The sequence below is a fragment of the Convolutriloba macropyga genome, chromosome 6, assembly GCF_964194025.1.
Source record: "Convolutriloba macropyga chromosome 6, txConMacr16.3, whole genome shotgun sequence".
Classification (NCBI taxonomy): domain Eukaryota; kingdom Metazoa; phylum Xenacoelomorpha; order Acoela; family Convolutidae; genus Convolutriloba; species Convolutriloba macropyga.
In genome coordinates this window covers 53,923,250-53,945,199 of record NC_134473.1, presented here as the reverse complement: position 1 = coordinate 53,945,199, position 21,950 = coordinate 53,923,250, and the positions used below count along the sequence as shown (strand labels likewise).

Below are 21,950 nucleotides of genomic sequence, written 5' to 3'. Positions count from 1 at the left end.
ATTACAAGACCCAACTGATTGTTGAGAAGTTGATTTACAAGCAGAGAGCAATATAGAATATAAAAAACACAAATTTCAAAGTATACAGGACATCAAAAAACTATTGACAAATATCAAAAATTGACAAAAACTTTAGGAAACCTCAAATAAATTGCAACCTTTATTAAAAAAATGCTAAAATTCGAGACAATAAAATTTTAAAAATCAATTCATTATTACTAGAAACTATACAGTGCCCTATTATCCCTGGCCCCTGAAGCTGGGAAAAAGCAAAAAATGACAAAAATTTTCAAAAAACTTTAAATTGCAAAACTTAGTATCATTTTGTGTGTTTGTGTTTGTAGTACCAAAACATATAGCTTATAAAATGGTCATAAAAATCGCAAAAAAACACGAAAATTGCACCAATTTGAGCCCAAAAACTCCTAAAAATGACCTTTTAACCTTGAACTGAGGCCATCCCAGCAGCTGCAACAATCTAAGCACTTGAAGGACTACTAACGTCCACTATGCGCCTCTAATGAAACTTAATGCCCGCTGGGCTTTACCTGTTTATCCCGTTTTGAAAGATCAGTCATTGAAAAATGTGTGAACACATCTTAAAAAAACACAGCGCCCCAATACAATTCAAATTCTTTGAATTGTAAAAAACCACGAGAAGGCCAATAATGGCCCCAGCTATCGCTGTGCGGCTATTAAAAAACCTCTTCAAAAGCAGCGAACTAAAATACCCCGTCTGAAAGGCATTGCAGACCCAAACGTCAACTAACGATTACAGTACGGACTCTGACAAAATAAATAACTTAAACATTAAACATTAAAAAAATCTAAATTACTAAAAATCTGAAAGGCCAAAAATAGCTCCAAATTGTCTTCATGATTAGTTTTCATTTTAAGCAGTAAAAACTATTCCAATACGCACTAAAGACAATCAATTCCTGCTACAATAAATTAGCTTGGCAAGTATCTTTTAACAAAAAAAATCTCATGTCCAAGAAATCGGAAAAAAATAGGCACAAATATCATCAGATGCATATACCATGAGCTACCTTAGCATAAGCGGACGCAGTTTACCACCGTTTTGTTTGTGACTATATGATCAATGTTAGTTAACCTTTGTGATTCCTCAGGGGTGAGAATATAAGAATCCATTTCCTTGTCATCTAAGTCATCAATGAAGAGCTCCTCGACTACAACAGGAGCATCACCAGATGCAACACTTCCGATCTCGCTTACATCCTTGTCCTCTGCAGAGATGCCATTCAAACCGACTGAACTTGAACTCCCGTTAATCTCTACCTTGCTCTAAAACATGAATACAATCTAAATTCATATCTTTTTAACGCTAGAAGTGTGAGCATATCAACGAGCATTTCATTTATCAACGACGCTACGAATAAATTAAGTTAACGCTTGCAGGTAAAAACATAGCCGGCTGATTGTAGGAAAATAGCCGCCGTTGACGCGCCTGATGCACATCAGGATTGAAACAGAAAATGACAAAAAAAGAGATAAAATTGACCAAACTTTTAATATTTTTTTCAGTGTCAAAAAGTGTTCTATCTAATTCGGCGTGCAGTTCCGGTTGAATTCTAAAACTACTTCATTCAGCTTCTAAACTGAAAGCTAATAAGCCTAATACTAATGTCAGCTAGCAAACACTCTAATGAACTTTGCAAACCTAATTCTCAATGACCATTGATTAAAAAACTAGACCTAGAACGAACTATGGGTGAATTGGGGACACCATTTCTAAAAAAAAATCATATAAAAAATAAAAACAGAAAATCACTGTCAAAATGCCGCATGAGAACAAAAAACCACTAGCGAGAAATGAAGATTTGGTTCAAACAGAAAACTAGGCCCCGAATGAACTATCAATACATTGGGAAAACCCTTTGGAAAAAAAAAATCCGATCCAAAAAATCGAAAAAACAGCAAAAACCAGAGCAAAATTGCCGCATGTGAACAAAAAAACCACTATCGAGAAAGCGGATTTTTGTTCAAACACGGTTTTCTCACTCTACTTTAAAATTTGGGCGAAAAAATTTCACGCCCCAAAACCACACGCATTTTCGCTCCACTTCCTGTTTCGGCGTGACCAAAATCACTACTCCAATTTGACTTTAAAAATCATGAAAATGTGTGAACAGATCTTAAAAAAAGACAGCGCCCCAAAACAATTCAAATTCATTGAATTGTAAAAAAAAGGAGAGCGCCTAAATAATAACCGCTTGAGAGGCTGACGGCGGCTAGTAATAAACATAGCCGGCAGATTGCCGGAAAATAGCCGCGATAGACGCTTGGGGCCTTCCATGAACTGAAACAACTAAAGAGATTAGATAGACAGATCGACCACCAGTCCTTTAATAGACCACTAGACTTTTGGGGTTAGCTTTGGACTGTCATTTTTATGAGATACAAAAGCTCTAAGGAGAAAGCCCTAAAAGAGCTTTTCAAATTTAGGATCCTTTCGGTTTGTGCCCCCTCAGCTTAGTGGGCGCATATTATTTGCACCCCTCAGATGCACGTGCAATAATTTTTACAATGACTTACTATGTAATGGCACGTGCTCTGTAACTGGGGGTCGCATAACGTACTGGGGGCACAAACGGAGAAGATCCCAAAATTAATATTCGAAATCAAAAACTCAAGACTCTAATAATCAAGAATTAGGGCATATATGTTTGGCACTACTTAGATGCACACTATTGACCTTCAACAAGTAAATGTTCATAAAACTTGAAGTTCCGTAAGTGAGTTCAGAAGTCATTTTTTAGTGAGGTAAGTCATTGAAAAAGTCAATTCCACGAAGTCAGGGTAAGACGAAACAAAAATCTGTTAGACGAAGTAAAAAAATTTAGGGGCGCTATAATAGCCACCTGGAATTGAGGACGCGGCTATTAATAACTATAGGAAAACTGTTGTACACCTCCATTGTCTCATAACTCTTATTAGCGTCTTAATAAGCAGAATTTTTCCGTTAATACCGAAGGACTGTTTACAAGCAAAAAGTGAGCTAAATGTCACAAGAGAAAAAATATGGATAAAATTTCCGTCAAGAAACGGCAAATAATCAAGTTGACAGAAAATACAATAACCTCTGCTCTTTCGGGATTTAAGGGATCAATTCCCAGACTCTCACAGGTGACAGGCATATATCCTGCATTGTCCACTGAATTCTCCGCTTCAATTCTGGTTTGGAGAGCCTCTTTGATGACGTCAGTAACCCCATCTATAGCACCGTCAATAGACGCCAAAGCATCTTTGGGAAGACCCATGTACTGTGATAGATCCATTGCAGTTCCCACAACCGATTCTGACAGTCCATACAGGCCGTTACTTGCTACACTATTATCATTTTCTGATTCCGTGCTTGATTTGCCATTACGTCGCTTCTGTTTGTCCAGTTGTATATTACGTTCTATCTCACTATCTAGCCGCTGAAACTCTTCTTCGTTGAACTCTGGGAAGTTAATGCCTCGTTTCTTCTTCATTTCGTGGAATGATGGCGGATCGTGTTCTTCCTCCAAGTCTACCAAGTAGAACTCCTCGATTGTCAGTTTGCTAGAAGCAGTTCGCGTGAACTCCCTCAGTCTTTTAGTCATGGTGCTCACCTGTGCGCCCACCACTTTCACAATGTCCACCAGTGAGCGGTCAAAACCATGCAATTTAGCACCTAAAACATTTCCCATCTCAATTATTTTGAATCATTTACCTGGCATATATTGTCCGTAAAAACAGTGTTCATCAAAATGCTAACTGCAACTTACCGCTAGATGAAATTACAGCACAGAAATCAGCCATGAAAAGGTGAACAAATGAGAAAATACAACGCAGTGTAGCTGTCCAAAAGACATCAGATTTTAGCATAGACTTTACTAAAAAAAAGTGAGTGCCAAAGGGGACATTTCACTTTGCCCTGTCGTACCGCGATTGATTAATAACGCACAAGAGAAACAAATGTTAAGTTGTTGCACATGGATTTTTTACTAACCGAGAAAAATGCTGGCCCCGCAAAGTCCAAAGGGTCTTCTACCGGCAGCAATCCAGTCTCTCTTCATGCGAGACAGAATACGCATAGATGTCATAGATACATCTTTTGTCTCTTGTCCAAAATCCAACCTAAGCATAAATACACAGACTCATAAGTTTGCACAGCAAAACAATGAGGAAAGGAATTGGGTTCATTTCTGAACCGAGGGCAACCTTCGACAGTGTCATTTATCTATATGAGCAAAGTAGAATCAACTATTTCTATCATATTTTACACGGTTATCTGAACCCAACCCCCCCCCCCCCCCCCCATGCGAAATGACAGCTAGAAATTCCGATTAGTTGAAAACACTGCTTTCTACATTTTCATCGATAGAAGCAACCGGGAAAAAGAAAAAATCGCGTATAATTTTGCGCATCCCCATTAAGCATCGGAGAGAATTCGGATTAATTGAGAGACCAAAGTTGTTTTTTTTACAAAACAACGTTCAATAACAAGATTCTCCAAAATTCTAACGCCTATTAATTATCTGAATTCAAACCATCAAAATTATGGCACTCAAAATTACAAAGCCTCAGTTTTGAGCTACATTGAAATACCTCAGTTGTGCTTACTTTTCACAAAACCTCTCCACGTAAATGCATGGATCAGCAGACGGTGGATTTATGCAGAGCTCTCTGGCTATCCGGATGTACATCTGACTCAAATTGGTCACTGTCTCCTCCAACTGGTCACTGAAGTCTAGCAGCAGGAGAGGCAGCTGCTCATTGCGACACGCCAGATATAAGCACGCAGCGGCTAAAATATCACATTCGTAAACAAAAGACTTTTGGTCTATTGAACAGTTTTAGGACCCTCTCAGAAACAGTGGAGCGCAAGACAAAATACTAAGGTTTTGATGAGACATGATGCAGTAATAAAATCAAGAAGACAAGTTAAGAGAACAAAACTGTTCAAGTGATCAGCCAATTCTCTCCGCAATGCACGGTTTATTCATTTCAACACACATTGGCAGGTTGTAGGAAAAGTATGAGCTCATTGAAGCACTCATCAAGGTGAAAACTTGTTCGGACCCCACTTAATTGAGTAATATGGGACGATATACTAATCGTAGAGAGTAGCCAGTGGCATCATCAGAAAACCCGTCAAGCGTAGAATATTTCTATAACTCATATGTCAAATTTCTTTTTCGAGGAGTCATCGAGTTTAAAAAATTTGGTGAATATCGGAACATTAACACAAATTTTGTTGACTTTTGAAATTTTTGCTCAAATTTTGTTTCATTTTGCTAAACCAAGTTAATAGGTGCTCAATGATGGCATTTCATTCAAGTTGTCATTTGACAAACGGTTGCTAAATTTTTTGATTTACACTTTTTTTTGCAAATTTTTGGGCGATTTTTTTTAATAATTAACACTTTATTTAATAAAAAAAACTGGCAAAGAACCAGTTATTTTAGCTATAAATGCTGACACACCTCAAAAACACTGCCCCCGAAAACCTGCTCACAAAAATTTCATACAGAACAGTTACGGCTAGCAAAAACCTGAACTATCTAGGAAAACGATTCAGAACTTCCCTTCCGCCTATTTTTTTGTATATTTAATATTATTTGAGGAAGTCTTGTTCCTTCCGGGGCCATTTGGGTCAATTTTAGTTACTTGTCCAATTATATTAATATATGTAACAATTTATAACAGTCGGGATATGATAAAGAGCCGATTGGTAGTTTCACTGCGATTTGATGCTATCCAAAGGACTGTTCACTTTTTTCATTTCATGATTCCAATTTGGAGTCAAATAGGAGTACTAATTTCAACCATACTGGAAACGTTCAGAGAACAAATGGCTAAAAAATTTTGAAGAGTGTCTTTCTTAAACCTTTTAAGTATAGTCAGGAATGGTGGTTAGCAAACGTTCAATTAAATGAAGATTTTTATTCACAAAAATAAATTCAGAATGAAAAATCTTGAAATTATCTAAATTTGAATAAAGCTCAACCAATCTACATAATTAATAGGCCTTGTTACTAAAAACACATCAGTGTTTGAAATTTCAATTCAAAATAGGATAAATTTTTTGTCCTTTGCTATTGTTTGATAAACTTATTGGCTCTTTTCTGTTTGAGAGACTATTAGCTTGATTGTATTTTTATCAACAAAATGCTTTGTCCAGATCAATTTTGTCCACTCTAGTGAAAAAAATATTAGCCACACTGAGATAAATGTCTGTCTTTAATTGAGAATCGAAGATTTAAAGTGCAAAGTATAAATTGCTCCGAACTCGAGAATCTTTTCTTTCGCCGACAAATCTTAAACCGTTTCTTTCGGAAAACTCCGTCGCTTGCGATGCCTTGAGCCTGTCACTTTTTCGGTAACGATTGTATGCATGCTGTGTGCCAGGTCTTGATTTTGAGCTCAGAGTTTTTCGTCCATAAAAATCGTATATTTCGAATTGCAACAGCGGGGTAAAGTATACGAACGAAGCAAATTAAAAATCTTTTCTGTGTATGCGGAGAAAATGAGAATGAAATAAGAATTGAAAATATCACCCCTTAGTGCAAATCAAACCAACTGAGCAAAAATAACGGTTTAAGGGCAGATTCGGATGTACGTAGCTTTTTGGTACCATAGTGTAGCTTAGCTCTGAATTAGTTTAAAACTTTCCCCTCTCTGCTTCATGTGGTTGAAAATAAGCCAAGAATGTCGCGCAAGAATGAGCGGGGTCGGACCATCATGTGCAAAAGCTCATTACCTAGCCTACTATTTTAAACCAAAAAAGTACACAAATTTATCAATATGGACAATCAAGATAGGACTTAAATGAATGAGGCTATAGTAGTTACAATATTCAATAAAGCAAACAGCGTTCCAAATAGGACGTCTCCCGCTAAATTTTATTTCAAGGTACTATGAGAACCGTGGAGGTTCTATTCAAAAAAGGGTAAAGGGCTCTTTTCTGCTTTCACCCTGCTTGGGCCAAAACAAACATAGCTGGCAGATTGCCAGAAAATAGCCGCAATAGATTCGTAGATCGGCAGTCTAAAAAAACAGACCAAAAAAATTCGTCTTTTCATTGAAGGCTGATCTGTTATATTTTGATTGAAAATCTGTATAAGTTATTGCTGCCTCTATTAGCTGATCTCAAATAACCTTCATTTAGAGTGACACACACCCATTTGACCTTATCTCTTTGAATTAAAGTAAATAAAAGTCAATTTCGAAGTGAGGAAGTCATTTTTGAGAGTGAGGTAAGTCAAGTGTGACCAAAAATTTAATCACGCGCATGAACAAAAAAACTTGCTCCACTAAGAGCGAAAAATGACGTCACACATGCAATTCAGTTGAAATTGCATGAACGAATGAACAAAAAGTGGCTGTGACGTCATATGGTCGTAACAAAAATCATGACGACGAAATAAAAAAAACCAAGAGAAGGCCAATAATAGCCCCAGCTATCGCTGTGCGGCTATTAAAAAAGACAGACCAAAAAAAATCGTCTTTTCATTGAAGGCTGATCTGTTATATTTTGATTAAAAATCTGTATAAGTTATTGCTGCTTCTATTAGCTGATCTCAAATAACCTTCATTTAGAGTGACACACACCCATTTGACCTTATCTCTTTGAATTAAAGTAAATAAAAGTCAATTTCAAATTGAGGAAGTCATTTTTGAGAGTGAGGTAAGTCAAGTGTGACCAAAAATTTAATCACGCGCATGAACAAAAAACTCGCTCCACTAAGAGCGAAAAATGACGTCACACATGCATTTCAGTTGAAATTGCATGAACGAATGAACAAAAAGTGGCTGTGACGTCATATGGTCGTAACAAAAATCATGACGACGAAATAAAAAAACATAGCAGGACAAGTCCTGACGTACAATTCAAAGAATTTTCATTGACTAAACAGAAAACTAGACCGAGAACAGACTATAAATGGATTGGGAAAACCATTAAAAAAAATCCGATCCAAAAAATCGAAAAAACAGTAAAAATCAGAGTGAAATTGCCGCATGTGAACAAAAAATCACGACCGAGAAACCGAATTTTTGTTCAAACACCGTTTTCGCACTCTACTTTAAAATTAGAGCGAAAAAAATTCACGCCGCAAAACCACTGGCTTTTTCGCTCCATTTCCTGTTTCGGCGTGACCAAAATCACCACTCCAATTTGACTTCAAAAATCATGAAAATGTGTGAACAGATCTTAAAAAAAAAAGACAGCGCCCCAATACAATTCAAATTCTTTGAATTGTAAAAATTCTTTGAATTGTAAAAAACCAAGAGAAGGCCAATAATAGCCCCAGCTATCGCTGTGCGGCTATTAAAAAAGCTGAGGAAAAAGAGTCTTGTCATCACTTACCAACTAGTGCATTTCTACGACCACCTCTAAGGAATTTTCTCTCTAACAGCATCTTGTAGAAGCCATGAGCCAACTCAGCACAATGCCCGTGAATACCCAACACCTGTGCGAATTGGTAGATCAGCTTCCTCCCCTTCTCAATCGAGTGCTCCATACAGTCCTGCTGGATACCAGGGTGGAATCCAGCGAATGAGGACTTCATTCCACGCTGGTTCACACCTGTACAAGAGGAAAAGATTAATTTTAGAATAAAATACAATGAAGGGAGACAATCGAATGGATCCACAATGGACCGCTAAATGTTCCCTGTTGCCACTGACCACATCTGAAGAGTTTTGCTACACCCCTCAGAAGGTACGTCGAAGATTTCATTTCGAAAAGTAAGCTGCAAAGATTTCTTCAGTAGATGAACATGAAGAAAATACAAACCCAAATTATTCAACTTAAAATTGTTCAACAAACTCTGCTGGACTTTCAGAATTTTTCAAATGAAATTTCACACAGAAGGCATTAAAAACTTGCCTGTCAAAAAATTCAGTGATTCGAACATCTTTGAGACATGAAATTCAATCATACTGGAATTCAAATATGCTAAAATAACATTTCTCAGATAGCAACTTTAGCGGAAAAACCTCCGTTTTTAATGCATGATTGCTGTAGCAGTTAAATTTTTTTTTTGATTTTTTGTTCAATTATTTCAAACTTCATTACTTACCCACAAATTGTCCTACAGCCCTCTTTGCATCTCCTGAACCAGATTCGATGAATTCGACATCGTTCACTATCATGTTGTGCTCCAACACCTTACCACACCCCGTGCACACCGCATTACCACGACACCTGGACAACAAGCTTCAGTTTTAACAGTCCGTCCCAATGATCATACATTCATAAAGTGTTCAAGTCATTCATCCCTATGTAACTGTTTACTTTATTAACCAATTCACTGAAGCACATTTTATTGATTATGGCCAAACAAAGCGGTCTAAAGCAAAGCAACCATTAATTTCGTGCTATTTATAAAAATTACGACTGGTGTGCAGTTAACTTTAAAGCATTTCGACGAAATTTTGTGATCTTATCGAGCACATTTGAAAAAAAAACTGAAATTGTTTGAAGAAACTGTCATTGCTATTGAGCAAAAATGGTGACAACATAACCCATTATCTACAAAAAAGCGCGCACCTGTCAACGTCAATCTCAGTCGACCCACAGCTGGGGCAGATATTTGAAGACACCGGTGCTCCCCCAGCACCTGATCCACCCGCCACACTAGCGCCCGCAGGCTGCGATTGGTCCAGAAAACCAGCCAGCTTGACCACCTTCCCAAGTTTGACTTATCCTGTTATCTATAACCCTATTTCTTAGTCTGCTAACTCACTGCGCAGCCAATATGAAAGCGAATGTCAAGTGAGGCGTTTGAATTCTTTACGATTGTTGCAATTTTCTTTTAAATATAAGAATAGTAGAAACGATTGATTGCTGTAAGTAGCCGAAGCTGCCATCTTTAGTCGTGAGGTGACGTCATTGCAACACCTGAAAGTACAGCAGAACTCATTGCAACACCAGATTGATGTCAAGAAGCTCAAAAGCCATTTTTAATCAAACAGTGCTCGAAAAATTCAAATCTTTGAAATCTTTATTCCTACCATTTTTAATCACTGAATAGTAAACTTTGTGTTTTAAAGATGAAACATTGAGTGAATAAAAACACTCAATCAAATTGCAAAAAAACGTTCAGCGCCCCAATATGAGTCATCAAAACGCAGCTTCGATCACGCATCGCAATATAAGGAAAACAGAACTTTCATTAATAAAATAGTTTAACTACTAAACACAAATGGAAATTTATGAAACAGCTCAACAAGAAGCTTGCTGTAAAGTTGGGTGAAGATAAACAGTTAAAACTTGATTCAGCAGCTGCTATCGCTTGTCATTTCTTGTTCAAAAATTATTCAGTAACTATTCAGTCTTAACAGTGACATGTTCTGAGCTGCGCTTCTCTATTATTCCCCAAATTAAAACTTTTCTCTCGAGCATCACCTCTCTTTTTCAGTTCTGTACCGACCTCTTTTTACAATCAAATCCTCATTTTAAAAAAAGAACAGAACACTACTTTTTCTAGATCAGATCATTGCCTTTTTTAGATGAGAGAGCATTACATCATCAAAATTGATCAAAATCTTCGAAAAGATAAACAATTTAAAGTGAAAGTCAGCAAAATCATTTGCAACAATTATTCTCGCAATTTGCCTGATTAATTTTATTACAGAGAGAAGATTGATTTAGCTTTGTAAAACCCTAGAAAAAAATACTTTATAAAATTATGCGAAAAAACAGAATTTTAAGAAAGCCGCTAAATCGCTGATCAACATCTTTCTCTACAGTTTAAAATAAAACATAGCTGACAGATTGCCAGAAAATAGCCGCAATAGATTCGTAGATCGGCAGTCTAAAAAAAACAGTAAAAAAGACAGAACAAAAAAATTCGTCTTTTCATTGAAGGCTGATCTGTTATATTTTGATTAAGAATCTGTAAGTTATTGTTGCCTCCATTGGCTGATCTCAAATAACCTTCATTTAGAGTGACACACACCCATTTGACCTTATCTCTTTGAATTAAAGTAAATAAAAGTCAATTTCAAAGTGAGGAAGTCATTTTTGAGAGTGAGGTAAGTCAAGTGTGACAAAAAATTTAATCACGCGCATGAACAAAAAACTAGCTCCACTAAGAGCGAAAAATGACGTCACACATGCAATTCAGTTAAAATTGCATGAACGAATGAACAAAAAGTAGCTGTGACGTCATATGGTCGTAACAAAAATCATGACGCCGAAATAAAAAAAACATAGCAGGACAAGTCCTGACGTACAATTCAAAGAATTTTCATTGACTTAACAAACAACTAGACCTAGAACGGACAATGAGTGAATTGGGAAAACCATTTCTAAAAATAATCAGATAAAAAATGAAAAAAAAAACAGAAAATCTATGTCAAAATGCTGCTAGGGAGAACAAAAAACCACTAGTGAGAAGATATGTAATTTTGATTCTAAGAAAAAAGTAGGTCCAGAATTGAGCTGTGAATGGATTGGGAAAACTATTTAGAAAAAAATCTGATCCAAAAAATCAAAAAAACAGTAAAAATCAGAGTGAAATTGCCGCATGTGAACAAAAAACCACTACCGAGAAGCCGAATTTTTGTTCAAACACCGTTTCTCACTCTACTTTAAAATTAGAGCCAAAAAAATTCACGCCGCAAGAACTCTCGCTTTTTCACTCCATTTCCTGTTTCGTCGTGATCAAAATCACTACTCCAATTTGACTTCAAAAATCATGAAAATGTGTGAACAGATCTTAAAAAAAAAGACAGCGCCCCAATACAATTCAAATTCTTTGAATTGTAAAAAAACCAAGAGCAGCCCAAAAATAGCCCCAGCTATCGCTGTGCGGCTATTAAACACTCAAAAAGGACAGCATGCACCATAATAATGAATAAAAAATTTAACCGACTTCGCTTGGACGAATTATTCTTGAACGACAGGTGAGGGGTTGCATTTAGTTGTAGTTACCTTATACTTAGGTAGGCCTGTCGCATTCAATACGAAGGGGGCATTCGATGAGAAAGGCGAGGGCAGCTGAAAAGACAAACCGTCAAAACCTACCAATATTCAAAATTGAGAGCTACAGAGGCACTTCATTTCCTTGGGATTTACCACACTACCATTTCTCAAGATAAAAGTTAAATCATTCGAGAGAGCAAAAAAATATTCTTGGATAAATACGGTGAAGCGAACTTTTGCGTTAAAAAAATTGAAAAAATAATAGCTATAATCTGACAATATATAGAATGTATGAATAAACAAAATAACTGCTTTTTGAGCACAAAAACTGAAAAAAGACACTAATACCAAATATTTGCCAAAATAAAATTTGACGGTTGATTTCAAATGTTGTTTTAACATTCATTTGATTGATTATAAGAGACAACACGCAGGCATCACACCATTTTAGTAGCAACACTTAATAAATTCACTAAGTAACGGCTCATCATTACGTTGTATAATAACAATAACGCTGAGCCTGATTATTGAAACAACTACCTGGCAGATTGCCAGAAAATAGCTGCGACACAAAATAGTCTCAAGAAACAAACGAAATATGACCGAAATTTTTTTTAAGTAATTGCCATGATTTCGTTTTTTTTATTTAGAAGTTGTTTCTTTTAGCTGCCTTCAAACACTCTCAGTTGACCTTCTCTTTCAATTAAATTAAGAGAAAATCAGTAAGAGCAAGCAAAAGAAAGTCATTTTGAGAGTGAGAAGTCACATGTGGCCAAAATCAAGCGAATGAACAAATCTCAAATAAGACGAGAGGAATTTACTAATTATTAACGAATGAACAAAAAGCAGATCTGAAGTGAGCGTGCTGCCATATGGTTGTAACAAAAAAAAACTCAAGAAGATGCCAAGAATAGCTCCCCACAGCTATTAATAACCAACTAACGTAGGGCTAATTGATCCCAAAAGACAGGTGAGGGGTTCACTTTGGTAGTCGCTAGCTTGAGTTTTAAACTTTGTCCACTGGGAGAGGGTCAGGTGGTAAAGTGGTGAGGAGGTATCGACTAATTGAAACCAGAAGTTGCCCCTTTACAAGGAGTTTGTGTCAGTGCACAACAGAGTTGTGGGGTGGGCATTGTACAGAAGGAGGGGGTACAGAGGAAGAGTTGGAAGTTGGGGTACAAAAACTCCAAGAAATGCCCTTCACACAACAAAGTTAAGTCTCTGCAACTGAATCGTTGAATTGCATATTTACGTACTGTTAAGGATCTGAAAGAGCTTCTCAGCGATCTTCTTCCCTTCGTCTATAAATTTATCCTTTTTCTTAAGGCGAAAAGCCACAAAAAATCGTTAGTCAGACAAATACTGGGAGTACAAAAGAAGCGCATAAAAAGCCAAAAAGAACCAAAAGAACTGCCAACAAATTCGTTAGAGAGCACTTAATAACCTACGCTTTTTTGAAGTCTTTAAGGTTGTCGTACAAACTACTTGGTCAAACAAAGGAGTCTGAATTTTCACAATAATATTGTCAGAATTTTTTCCATTTGAAAAAAAAAACAATCAGAAATTGCTTTCCCGACGAAAATTTTTGGTGAAAGAATTACTCGAAAAACCACATTTGCAATGAAATATATAACTTTGCGATGTTGTAACATCATAATTCTCTTAAACCCCTTTTTGGTAGGTTTCAATAACTGAGCTCCTGTTACATGGCGATTCTTAGATTGTGCCAATATTATTTAAAATATCTTACCAAATATTGAAACATAGCTGGCAGATTGCCAGAAAATAGCCGCAATAGATTCGTAGATCGGCAGTCTAAAAAACAGTAAAAAAGACAGACCAAAAAAATTCGTCTTTTCATTGAAGGCTGATCTGTTAGATTTTGATTAAAAATCTGTATAAGTTATTGCTGCCTCTATTAGCTGATCTCAAAAAACCTTCATTTAGAGTGGCACACACCCATTTGACATTATCTCTTTGAATTAAAGTAATTAAAAGTCAATTTCAAAGTGAGGAGTCATTTTTGAGAGTGAGGTAAGTCAAATGTGACCAAAAATTTAATCATGCGCATGAACAAAAAACTCGCTCCACTAAGAGCGAAAAATGACGTCACACATGCATTTCAGTTGAAATTGCATGAACGAATGAACAAAAAGTGGCTGTGACGTCATATGGTCGTAACAAAAATCATGACGACGAAATAAAAAAAACCAAGAGAAGGCCAATAATAGCCCCAGCTATCGCTGTGCGGCTATTAATAATTTAAACATAGCCGACTAACGTCGGGCGAATTATTCTCAAACAACCGTCGAGCGGTTGGCTTCGAAAGTAGCTAGCTACGGTTTAGTGAGGTTAGCTTTAGCTTATTTGAAAGGGAGTGAGGTAAGCGCAGCGGGGGCAACAGTAGGAGGGGGCGGGTGGGCAACAATGGGAGGGTGCTTTTTGGCTGCAAGGGCCCCTTACGGCCTGAACGATGTGCAGGGCTGGGGATTGGGGGTCAACTTCTAAGAACCGCTCTTCACACCATAATTGTGTCCCCACAAGCGTTTCTGTGAATCGCATACTTGGAGACTAGTGAGCTGAAAATCTCTAAGAGAACTTAATGCCCGATGTGCGCTACCTGTTTTATCCCGTTTTTGAGGAGGAAGTGTCACATGGGTCAGACGAAAAATCAGTCAAGCGGAAAATCGCATTAAAAAACCGAGAGGACTAATATAATTGCCACAAGCTTTGTTAAAGAGCAGTCAAAAAGCATTGACGCGATTATATATAGCAGAAACCAATGTCCAACAGCAAAAAATCCAAAACAAAACCAAACGCCATCCGAAAATTTAGGATATATTCTTTTCAAATGGTACCTTATTTATGTATCCCCGTTAAATTATTCCTCCAAACAAACAACTAACGTCGGGCAATTTGCTCTCAAACGACTGGCGATCGGTCTGCTTCGTCAGTAGCTAGCTACTGTTTTAGCAGGCTAGCTTTAGCTTAACTAAGGAGCGTGCGGTGAGGGGCCGGGGGTCAAACGCTCTGGGTGGCACGACGGGCCGAAGTGGGGGCGGGGGCTACTGTGAGGGAGCTGATGTGGGGGACGCCATGAATTTATGTCTCAAAAATTTTGGATGAAGCGCATACTTAGAGACTAGTAAGGCGTTAGAGGCTCAGAGGGGGAGGGGGTTAGTTTGAGAGGGCCCACGAGGGAGGATCCAAATCGCCGGGCGCGCACGGAGGAGTGATGGGGGTGAGTGAGATTGAGGGGTGTGAGGGGGGGGGGGGGGGGTGTGACTGGCGGATGGGGCCGACTGAAAGGGGGTCAAACTTTTAAGATTAAGAAGCGTAATTAAGTTCACGTCTGAGGCACCATAAAACAAAGACCAAAAAATTATCGTCAAATTGGGTAAGCTTTATCAACTGCTATCTCTCACTGTTCAGCTACGGCAAAAACAAATAAACTAGGAAGAAATTAATGTTATCGAAATCCGTCAATTTATAATATCCAACAGAAACATCAAACAAACAATATGACGAACCATACAGAATTTAATCACAGCTTTAGATCTATCAATTTTTGCAAAATTAAATTTGAATTTCAGACAGTAAACACAAAGACTACGTTCGTTTTATTTCTTTTGAACACATTTTTGAAGAGGAATCGAAATCTCACTAACACTAGTACGATTCACGCCATTGTGGTCTACATCATGTAAATGACGTTTCAACACAGGTTCTTTTGATGAGATGGACTTAAACTCCCAAGACGATGAATGACCTCCAGGCATAGCAACCTGAGAGTTTGTCAAGTACATGTGATTAGATGCTGAACTACTCTGCTCACTGTTAGAATTACAGTTTAGCGGGGATGAGGCAATAAACAAATCTGAATCGTATAAATCTTCGGCGTGTATTTGAATAAGAGAGTCAAAATCAAGAGAAGAGTTTATTAGGTCATCACATTGGTCAAAAATAAAGCTGTTATTATCATCATTAACGTTTATGAATTCCTCTGTCGTGGTTTTTATGTCTGGCAGCTCATAGGCGCTGGAATTTTCAGCTGGCTCTTCAATATTGGAAAAGTCGTCGTGATATTCCATCATATGCTGATTCAGGTCACTTTCGGATCTGACTGACTTGGAACAGAGGTGGCATTGGATTTCAGATTTAGATAGCACACAGTTTCTGATATGTTCAAGCGTAACACGCTTCTTGTCTGAAGAGAAATTGCACACAGCACAGTTGAACTAAAACATAATATCATATTCTCTTCCAGTAATACAAGATCTCTTACGGGGCGGATCTATTTTAACGTCACACAGCTCCGTCTATGACCTCCAAAAACAGTTCGTGTGTTGTTAAAAACAATACTTCCCTATGCTTGAAGTCAAATATTTTATGCCTAAAATTTAAATATATAGCACATATATGTCATGACTACCTCGAGTAGGTCGAGGTGAACAAAGTTTGTTTCCATTAGATGTCCCCAGCGTTCCTCCAGCAGTTTATCAGTCATAGCTGACGAATTTTTGTCCCTCTTTGTTGCACAACTTTGCATGTGACGTTTGAGACTGAAGGGGCTGGAAAGTTGTTTCATACAAATGAGGCACACACAAGTCACAGATTCCGATTGCCGACAATGTTTGCGGTGATAAGTTAACAGTGCTCTCCTTGAGAAGGTTGCTCCGCACAGTTCACACAAGAACTAAAAACAACTGAATGGATCTAATCCGAACTGCTAAAATGAGTGTAATGAAATTTCGACTGAACATATTCAAAAATTTATTGAGGAATGTAAGATACCCGTGATAATTTAAAAAAGTAATTGGAAAAATTTTTAAGTCGACAATGCTAAACAAGAGAAAAAAAATAATTAATAAAATTAAATAAATAACATTAAATAAAAATTGATTTTTTAAATCCTGGGGAACGGCAATAATCAATATTTGAACGAAATTTACATTCATATTTACTTGGACAGTTATTTCCTGTTTATAAAAATGTTCAATTGCCTTCAGAAAACATCAGAAACATAGCCGCTAAATTGCCGGAAAATAGCCGCCGTTGACCCGCTTGATTCACATGGGTATTGAAACAGAAAAAGAAATTAAGAGATAGAAATTGACAGAACTTTTCTACGTGTCAAAGTGTTCCTATTTGGTGTGTAAATTCTGCATATTCGGTTAGATTCCAAAATTACACTTAATTCAGTCTCTAAACTGAAGGCTATTGAGCATAAAACTAACACCCGCTAACAATCGCTTTAATGAACTTTGATAATTTAATGACTTATGACTTAATGACCGGACTTTATATGTTTATCCCGTTTCTTTTGATTCTGCTCTGTTGACTTTGACAGTATATCACTTTATATAATCCATACATTTGAATTAAATAATGAGTTAGTTAGAACTACTGCATCGGACCAGCGCATCAATTAACATTGGCAGCCAAGAAACCAAACAGTCCCAAAATTGGAGTAACTATAACAGCCAAACAATTCAGATATATAAAAGTCTGGACCCATGAAGATATATAAAGTCTGGACATAATAATTTTCAGAGCCTTTAAAAAATTTTAATTTTGTCAAACAAGTTGGTGATAATAAAATGCTGAATACCATTCCACTGACCCCGCCAACCATGCAGTCACCTACTATCAAACCCAAGAGGAGGTTCCCTGACCCAAGGGGCTTAAACTCAAAAAAGGCCAAATTTCGAGAAAAAAATAATCAAAAAGAACTGCAAGTAAAAAAAAGTTAAATTCTTAAGATTAAAGAAAACCATTCCTTTATCACAAGAAATCATGCAGTAACATATTATTAAAACCCAGAGGAAGTTCCTTGTCAACTGGGTCTAGAAAAACTCAAAATAACAAAATTTTCAAAGAACATGACAGAAATTGCAAATTTATCATGAAATTGCTGAAATTTGTCTAATCTGTCTAATTTGTTTTGATATGAAATTAATCAAAACAAATCAATTGCAAGAAAAAACTTTCAGCAACCTCTTACCAAATCCTAGAGGAGGTAAAATATTCCAAAGCTGATTTAAGAAGCGGCTTTTGTATTGGGGATTTCCATTCTTTCGATAAGCTTTTTCAAACTTTCTCAATATTTTCATGGTTCAAGCTCATCGTCAAAGAAAAGGCACGTATTATTTTGAACAATTCAGTTTTCAGAGGATGGTTCTTATCGACATAACTAACTTCCTTCATTAAAACACTTGCAAAATTTTCAGGATTATCTCTGTCTATCGGAGCAACAATATTTTCTGCAAACCTTTCCGCGTCGAAATTTTGCCAATTTCTGCACGAGGCCATCTTTATAGCTAAACTCTCGTGCTTTTGCAGAAGGTCAAAGTGAAAAACTGCATGATCAGAGCTTGTAATGAAATTTACAAGAGGTTCTAACACTTCAACCTCCTCGGATGTTATAAACTGGTATAAAATTCCACCACTTTTGTGAGTAAGCACAGTAACTTGCTGTTGCAAACCAAATTCATCCAAAAAATCCAATTTCTTTTGATTTTTGAATCCAACCCATCATTTGATAGCAGCCTAGAAACATTGATATCACCTACAAAATAATTTTTTGAACAACAGCGCTTTCGCCTCAAAAAACGATGTTAACTCACTTATAAAGGCACGAACACTGGTATTTGTTCGTCTGTAAATACAAAGGAAAATATTAACAGAAATTAACTCAATAAAAGCCACCTCCACATTTGTTGAACAATTGTTTGAAAAATTATCGACACTTAAAGTTCCATCATAGAACACCGCTAATCCTCTGCCATTTCTTTTTCTGTTTGCACTCAAGTAATAATAACCATTTGGGCAACACTGCTGGAGAAAAAACTCATCATTTGAGTTATCTTTGCACCAAGTTTCTGTTAAAACTAAGGTTAAAATCATCAGCTTCAATAAGATTTCTTATTTGCGAGGTCTTGTTGCGAACCGATCTTGCATTATGTAAACAAACTTTTACACAGTCACTGACAGATTTAAAATTAGATAGTCATGTATCAAAGGAGGCCAGCAACTCCCTCGCTTTCTGATATAAATAAAATAGTGAAAATGAAATATTTTGGGGCCAGAAATCGGCAGATTCAACTTGATCGTTTTGAAATTTGAAAAGATTCCGGACGATTTTAGCCTCTGGATATTTCACGAATACCCAGTAAATCACTCCCTTTTTGCAATATTCTCTTATATCATCCGTAGAGACAGAGTTGCTTAAACGATCAAGGTAGAGATACAGTCTTTTCGGTGGCACTTTAATTGCGCTGACTGTCGTCTGATGATTATTATTTGCGCCCGTCTTGAAAACTTTTGGCTTTGTCTTGGGACTCTTTGTCAGCAAACAAGTTTTCATTGCCTTCCGCTTTCCGTTTCTTTGAATAACGATCGCTGTCAGTCCGATTTCTGCAAGCAGCTCTAAGATACGGGTAATCCAGTTTCTTCAGAGAATTCAACTGCAGCTTCAGAGATTGAATTTCAAAAATCAGCGAATCTATTTTTTCCAATTTAACTTCAAGAGCGGATATTCGATCAAGGACTCATAATTCTGTTGTAGAAGTTGGCAAACAACTCGACAAGACAAAAATATCAATCCAATGCAATTTGTGTTTTGAGCAATTCCAAGACAAGATCCATGAACACATTTAGATTTACATCGAACACAGATAACGCGTTCTTGTTCTGTACAAAAACCCATGCAGAAAATGCATGCCGAATAGGATGGGGGAGGCGGCGTGGATAAAGCAGTCATTGTTTGGGACAAATGAAAAGAGTCCGAAGACTGCAGTAAGCGCTGAATAGGTCCTAATTAAACGATTAATGCAATTTCTATCTAAATAAATAACTACAAGAAAAATAGATAAATCAGTCCAATAAAAGCGGAAATTCTCGCGCCAAATGTTGACTGAGAAAATAACCTAATGTTACAAACGCTCAAACAATTGCGAAGAACGCTTGCGCCAAAAGTGAGATCTCGGAGATCAGAACTTCAGTATTCGCTGACATACTACACAGTTTGCAACATTAGAATTTGAAGCATACAGGTTTCTTCCACCGGAATCTGAAATCCCCGGTAACTGGGTCTACCCAAACAATGGCCTGCCTCTGACACAACAAATAATTACAATCAGGAGCTGAATCAAAATTAAATAGCCTCCCGTGTGCATGTGGAGACTATTTAATAACTTTATCACAAAAATTAGGCTAATTTTGCGTGTTTATGTTTGGATTGTTAAGACATATAGCTCACAAAATGGTCATAAAAAGTAATAACACCTTTCAAATGACATCAACTTTTACAAACCTCAATTTCAGAATGCTCCAAATTATTCGAAAAGTAACGAAAAAAACGCGAAATGCAATATTTTGGGCTCAGAAACAAACTGACCTTTTGCCCTTGAATTGCGGCATTCCCAATAGCTTCACCATTCTAAACACTTGAAGGACTACTAAACGCGGCTAATGGCCAGTAGTGCAACTTGATGCCCGCTGAGCTTTACCTGTTTATCCCGTTTTGAAAGCTGAAAGTCATGGAAAAAGGTGTGAAAAACTCCTACAAACAATATATAGCAGGACAAGTCTATAAATACAATCTGGATAATTGAATGAAAACCTACTGATCTGACTAGCAGATCAATAGAACAATGGCTGCCAAAAAGGTTAAGAGTCCCATAATTGGAGAAAATAAAATAGCAAGGGTTATAATTTGGAGAAACTAAACCAATCAAACAAACTTAAAGATATAATAACTGCTTTTACCCTGAATTTCATCCAGTTAAATCTACCCTTTAACCCACATACAAACCTTGTAGGTAGTGCTTTTTGTTATAGTTTCTAAACTATTCAATATCAAAGTTTTCGAAACCATTTTTCCTACCTCAAATCATATCAGTAACCCATCTGCAAGACTAAATTATACTAATCCATGGAAATCAATAAACTAAAAAAAAATTTATTATTTTAAAATTTTATTATAATTCTGCTTAAGTTCGTCATTACAATGTCTGCAGAATCGTTTCATCGTCTTCAAACAATATGCATTAATCCAATTTGACTGACCCATAAAGCTCGATAAACTCGGAACAAGATAATTTTCAGAGAACTTCAAAAAATATCCAAAATTATTGAAAATTTGCAACATTGCAGATATCTTGAGGAAAAGTAAAAGTTATTAAAGTAAAAATTGCTAAAATTCGTGATATTAAAAAGTTGAAAACCATTCCATTGCACTAGAAACTATGCAAGAACCTATTAGCAAAGCCTAGTGAAGGTTGCTTTACCCCAGGGGGTTGAAAAACTCAAAAAATAACTCAGTTTTTCAAAAATAATTAAAAAAGCTACTTTTTTAAAAAATTGTAAAAATTCGGTGAGGATTGGAGAGTATTGATTTTCAAAAATTTTGAACGTTTCTTGCTGTTCGAGGATATAAGATCAAGTAGCTTGTCACCAATACCATTGTCTTGCAGTTTTGCAATAAGTAGTGGGTGAGGTACTTTGTCAAAAGCTTTTGAGAAACCTGTCTAAAATGTCACGAGCTCTGAGAATGATTTCTGATCGAAGAGATTATTAATCTTGTCTCGAGATACAAACATTTTGAGGTGTCAGATCTTTCCTTTCTGAATCAAAATTGTCATTGTATTTCGGGAATTACAAACTCGTACTTCGTCCAAAAAAATTTCTCAAAATCTTTTCCCAATATGTGGGACAAGATCAGATTTAAAAAATAGAGTGACGGCTCTAAACATCCAGCCTTTGTCAATGTGTTGTTGTTGTTTCGGCCAGGATTTCTCCAAGCCTTGAGACTGATCCTTAGGGAGACCGCAAAAGATCTTTCCACTTGATTCCACCAATATGTTTAACAACGTGCGCTGCTGTTTCACGCTCTTTATGACATTTCCTGCAAGTATTTGGTTCATCGCTGCTGATTTTGCTTTTCAAGTCTCCTAACAGAGGGCAGTAGGAAGACCTCATTTGAGAGAGGAAAACTCTTTCTTTTCAGGAGAAACCTGCCTCGCCT

The 21,950-nt window shown here is 36.8% G+C and overlaps 3 protein-coding genes across 3 annotated transcripts in view; 1 reads left to right on the top strand and 2 right to left on the bottom strand.

The window, feature by feature from the left end:
* LOC142341763 (transcription factor IIIB 90 kDa subunit-like) overlaps positions 1 to 9,891 on the bottom strand; it is a 28,782-nt gene extending 18,891 nt beyond the window's left edge. The window contains exons 1-7 of the mRNA XM_075392969.1: positions 9,545 to 9,891; positions 9,075 to 9,199; positions 8,360 to 8,578; positions 4,612 to 4,795; positions 3,998 to 4,125; positions 3,102 to 3,679; positions 1,115 to 1,305 (exon numbers count right to left, since the gene is read on the bottom strand). Coding sequence (XP_075249084.1) covers positions 1,115 to 1,305; positions 3,102 to 3,679; positions 3,998 to 4,125; positions 4,612 to 4,795; positions 8,360 to 8,578; positions 9,075 to 9,147 — 1,373 coding nt within the window. The 5' untranslated portion in view covers positions 9,148 to 9,199; positions 9,545 to 9,891. The remainder of the gene's footprint in view (positions 1 to 1,114; positions 1,306 to 3,101; positions 3,680 to 3,997; positions 4,126 to 4,611; positions 4,796 to 8,359; positions 8,579 to 9,074; positions 9,200 to 9,544) is intronic.
* Positions 1 to 21,950, top strand: part of LOC142341766 (uncharacterized) — a 553,339-nt gene that overhangs the window by 194,439 nt on the left and 336,950 nt on the right. The window lies entirely within an intron of this gene.
* The window catches only part of LOC142341762 (uncharacterized), a 112,272-nt gene continuing 105,693 nt past the window's right edge, over positions 15,372 to 21,950 (bottom strand). The window contains exons 4-5 of the mRNA XM_075392968.1: positions 16,356 to 16,619; positions 15,372 to 16,161 (exon numbers count right to left, since the gene is read on the bottom strand). Of these exons, the coding sequence (XP_075249083.1) occupies positions 15,544 to 16,161; positions 16,356 to 16,619 (882 nt within the window). The 3' untranslated portion in view covers positions 15,372 to 15,543. The remainder of the gene's footprint in view (positions 16,162 to 16,355; positions 16,620 to 21,950) is intronic.